This window comes from Hylaeus anthracinus, unplaced genomic scaffold, assembly GCF_026225885.1.
Source record: "Hylaeus anthracinus isolate JK02 unplaced genomic scaffold, UHH_iyHylAnth1.0_haploid 11994, whole genome shotgun sequence".
Classification (NCBI taxonomy): Eukaryota; Metazoa; Arthropoda; class Insecta; order Hymenoptera; family Colletidae; genus Hylaeus; species Hylaeus anthracinus.
In genome coordinates this window covers 10,726,861-10,731,938 of record NW_026534341.1, presented here as the reverse complement: position 1 = coordinate 10,731,938, position 5,078 = coordinate 10,726,861, and the positions used below count along the sequence as shown (strand labels likewise).

The 5,078-nt window shown below is 30.1% G+C and overlaps 1 protein-coding gene across 2 annotated transcripts; it reads right to left on the bottom strand.

The window, feature by feature from the left end:
- Positions 1-146: 146 nt before the first annotated feature.
- Positions 147-5,030, bottom strand: LOC128888614 (N(G),N(G)-dimethylarginine dimethylaminohydrolase 1). 2 transcript variants are annotated; one of them, XM_054145651.1, is made up of 6 exons: positions 4,642-5,030; positions 4,212-4,314; positions 4,026-4,123; positions 2,823-2,879; positions 1,812-1,907; positions 147-1,719 (listed from the first exon to the last, which is right to left on the bottom strand). In XM_054145651.1, exons 1-6 carry the CDS (start codon positions 4,897-4,899, stop codon positions 1,465-1,467), a joined length of 867 nt encoding a protein of 288 aa, XP_054001626.1. In that variant the 5' UTR covers positions 4,900-5,030; the 3' UTR covers positions 147-1,464. The 2 variants fall into 2 exon arrangements, with proteins under 2 accessions (XP_054001626.1, XP_054001627.1); XM_054145652.1 differs by lacking the exon at positions 2,823-2,879.
- Positions 5,031-5,078: the final 48 nt, after the last annotated feature.

Sequence of the window (5,078 nt, the reverse complement as noted above, 5' to 3'; positions counted from 1 at the left end):
ATTGTGGGTGTTTTGTGAGAACGTTTTTAAATAAATCAATTATTTTAATAATTAAGCTAACATTGAATATTTCTACACACACGCACGCGCGTTCTTCCATTTATACGGGTAGGGAGAGTCATGTGGTGAAAAACTAGACTAAAAGGTCTAGTGGATATCTTTTATTTTGTTTACAACTTTGTAGCCTTATACATTTCGGAGAAATTGCAATGAAATTACACGGAATGACGGCTAAATCTAATGTTACACATCGTGAACATGATCGTACAGCTGTGTTCTTACCATACTTTTATATTAAAAAAATGAGTAGAAAACTTATGAAAACGAAAGAAACATTTAAATTAACACGAAATCGTGCATATTAAAATGTATAAAAATGTAATAAAATTACTTAAATATTGTCATGACTTTAAAAAATATCAACAAACCACTGCATCATGATATTGTAAATTGTATTAATATTCTATAGACATTGTAAATTTGCCAAAACACTTTAAGCTTGCTGTAATATATATATACATTTATATATATATATATATATATATATATAATATCAAGTTTATTACATAGAAATCTTGTCTTTTCTGTTTAGTAGACTCTTAATTGTGTAACTTTCTTTAATGTGAATCAGCACATTAACTCTTAACTATCAGTGCTTTTATATATTATTAACTTTATAGTATATTATTGAATTATAGAAGAGCTCTATTTGAATATTTAGGTGAACACTTTTTATAGACTAGTGGCAAATGCATTCAAAGATATCAGAATATTGATTATTAATTTTTAATTGTTGTTTTTTAATTATATAACGTAACATATCAAAAGTAGAAGACATTAACTGTATATCGTTATTGTACTTTATCAATTTTGTGATTTTTTTTCCTTTTTGTGCTACCTTAAGAATTCGTTTTGATTTACTTATATATTTTATGAATCGATTTTTCAATATTATACATTCTTGTAAAGAAGAAATTTTGTGCAGTATTAATCACTCCCATATTTTGATACTAAATGAATTTTACGTGAAAGCTGAATTATTATGTCAAAATTAAATTGCGGAATGTTAGAAAATTGTTTTTTCCATGAATGACAAGATATAAACCATGACTTTGAATTATATAAGTCTACAAATTAGGTAAATTATTAAAGTTTCAATATATTATCTCTTCTGTAAATACGTTGAAATCAAATATATTAATCTTTTTTAATTATAAAATCTCTTCTATATTAAGATAATCTTTTTATAAAATAATTATAAAATAATCTTTTCTGTTTGTTAAAGTAGTCGTTAAAGGTTTAGAGCGACGTAAATGCTACGTCATATATGTATTATAGTTTTTTTTTTGCACAGCATTTTGTTAATATATTTCTATTAGAAATATTCAAACTTTTTGTTTTGCGATTCGTACCAATAATCAACGCTAGCAATTTAACATTTTTGCTAGGTATGTCATTTTTGGTTTAAATACTGCGAATGTGTCTGGGTCTACGTACCAATAAGCAACAAGAAGTTAAACCAGAACTAACCTTTGCTAATTCGGACATGTGTAACGATCTGGTTGGAAACCCGATTTTTTCTGCAAAAACTTTACTCGACTGTGGAATTTCATCTTCAGATCGATGAATCAACGTACCGTTGACGTAAAGTACGTTAACAGCAGCGTCTTCAGGCACAGTTAACGTTTGATAACCGTACGTCGCCTCCCTTTCAATTCTCTGCAAGACAAATAACACAAATAAAATTAAAATATAAATTCGAAATGATATAAATGCAAGATGTAACATGTAATTAGGTTTGACAAAAGTACCTTCAAAACTTCTTGAGATTCTTTTCCAGCACCCACACAAATAATGTCAGGACCAGCCATTGTAACTAAAGCTTTGAGGCGTTTAGATTCCGCGACCTATAAGCAACAATTAAACAAGAAAAAACTTTTGTAATCACAAACTATTCAAGGGTTGAAATCTTCATGGCTTCTAAATGGTTCCCGCGTCTTCTTACAGTTCGTTACCATCCGGAAGTCATCGCAACTACAACGCAAAACAATACGCGCGAAAGTCTTAAATTTTAAATTCGAATTGTAGTATCAAATGCATAAATTAACTCTTTTTATTAATATATATATATATATATTATCCTAGTATTTCCACTACTTTATTTAATTTTTATCAAAAGACTATAATTTTAGTTCCAATGATACACTTAAAACATAATTTTCATTTTTTTTTAATATCAGAGTTTAGAATTACGCCGATTTCAATGTAATTTTTATCGTGAGTTAATTTTTTGGAATATTTAGATACAATGTGCAGGCTAATTAATAAAAAATAGCGTCCAGCTTTTTATGGCATTGTAGTGGGAAAAATATTTAATCAAAGTTAATTTATGTGCAATATTTTGAACTTATTTTGATTTGTGTTCGTTGTACGTGTTCAAAGCGAAGGACAATGTCATCTTGATCGATCTTTGAAAGTGAGTAATAACGTATTAAAACGTGAAATTAACAATCGATGGAAGTTGCACTGTGTAAAATACTACATGATATACTTATGCAAATAAAGATAAATTATAATAAACGTGCGAAAGTGAAGAAAAATGTGTTTTCGCGTAGACGTATATGTGTACGTGTGTGTGTGTTCCGTGTGCAAAGTTGCACCAAGCCATAAATTCTTTTGCACAAAAGCATTTTGTTGAATTCTGCGATAAAAAAACATCTATTTCCGAATAAACTTGTTAAATTCGTGCGGATTTGTGTTTCTAAATTGTGAGTTTTTCTCAATGGGATATGCAAAAGAGAGTCAGTCTAATACACCCAAACCTGAAGAGGGGCTGAGGTAAGACTCTCCACTATCACCTCTTCGCCACCATCACCCACCTTAAATGAACATCAAAATGGTAAGTTATACGACCTCAACATGATTTTCTTTTTATCAGTCATTCTTTGAACCCAGTGTATATACATATATGCAAATTGAATATGTAATTTCGAATTTACATATTCAATCCATACAGAATGTGCTGTAAACGAGTCGTATTAATATTAAAGAACAAAACATGTAAGAAATTTATAGATAGCTAGAAGAGACATAATGTAACCATATAAAATGGGTGGGTCATGATAAGAGTATCAGTTTCATTCGTATTACTATTATACAGAGAAAACAATAATTTTAATTAGCTTAATTATTATTGTCATTTTTAGCAATATATTCATATCTCTAAGAGTGACAGAGATACTTAGCTTTTAAAATAATTGCCCTATCGTACACAGTAACACAAATAAATTTGATTCATGAGATTTTGCATAAGAACTAAAAGAACACTACAAATGTTAAAGCATGATTAGCTCAGTTTTTATATTTTCAAATAAGATTTACATTCATAGCATCCTAGTTCGTATACATATAATACTATATGATCACATTCAACTTGTTAATCTATGTTTTTATAATAATAGACATTATACTATATAAATATGAAGAACATATAAGAGGAAAATATTTTTCTACAGCAAACAATCACAGTACACATACACATTTTAAGTTCATGATAATACATGTAGTTATCGTGGACACAGATCATAGTATGCAACAAAAAGTTCTGACAAATTTTGAAGAAAAAAATGTGATATGCAAGGAATATAAAATTAGTACTTTATTGAGTAGTTCATGCATTTGTTTTATATCACTAAAATACATGTGGCAACAAAACAACATAAAGAGATAAGTCAAGCTCATGCTCATAGCTAATGAGAATTTATTCAATTTTAAAACTTCTTTGACTTTTACAAAAAATTGGTTCTATTTATTATTGTAAGTCAAAAATGTTTTAAAATTAATTAAATGTACATTGGCTACAAACATGTGACTAATTTATTTATATCATAAAAACAATAAAAAAGTAGAAATTAGTTTCAATAAGTAGGGCAATAAGGAAATCATTTCATGATACATCTTGAGAAAGCAGAGAATTATACCAGGTACATTGAATTTCAAATGCATTATTTAAAATATCAACCAACCTTGATTGGTACACAGGGGTATTCTGGAAATGCTGCTGCAACTGCTCTTGCACCTGCTTCATTTGTGTAATGAGAGAGTCCAACAAAAAATTCACGACCTACAACAACAAAATCAGGAAAACAATTGTTTTACTATTTTGAATAATAAATTAACAAACTGTGAATCAAATCTTGGGGATTATTTACCAGTAAATAAAACATCTCCTCCATCCAGACGGGCATTTTTATCTGCAATTTCTATAAGTGGAATCTCCAATTCCTTCTTTAGAACAGCTCTAATTGTCTCAATCTGAAATTAGATCATCACCTTTTCAGTCACTCATTCAATGGGAACATTGCTCAATCTGACGTACAATGATACTCCCTAACAAAGCCTAATTTGCTAATAGTTTTCTTTATACAAATACAAGAAAGTTACATAAATGTAAATTGAAAATAGCAAAAAATTAGATCAATTTAATGATTCACTATTCAATAACAACAGAGCCGAATGCTTATGATTATGCTACTAGTAAACACGTTGTTAGTAACAGAATGCTTTATAAAAATTATTCCCTCTAATTGTTGATTTACAACGAGAAAATATGTCAACGAATGCAAAGTGTAGAAAGTGTACCTCTTTTAGGCGCGATGGCTCATTAGGTCGAGCTATAAGCGCGATGCCATTGCAAACAACCGCGATGTCTTCTACAAAAACGCAAAGTGGCGAATTTTCGTCCGGCGGCATTTCGACAACATCGATGTCCAGTTCTCGTAAAAGTTGAGCCAACGCCAAGTGTTGCGTTCTTGCTTCGTCTAATGTGACCTCGCCTCTCGTACGAAGCGAAAGAGGAATTCTGCATAAAACCGCGTGAGTGTAACGTTGAAGAGGCATGGCTTGTCGAGAGTTCAGACTTTTTCCTATTTTTTATTATTATGGAACAACCACCGACTAAATTATCCCTTCCGGCCAACTTTAGCAGAACGCCGCAAATGTAGACTTTGACGTTTACATAAAAACAACAACGAGGCAGTGTTCTCAATATTTGCGGTCATAATGTCGCTAGATTGTAA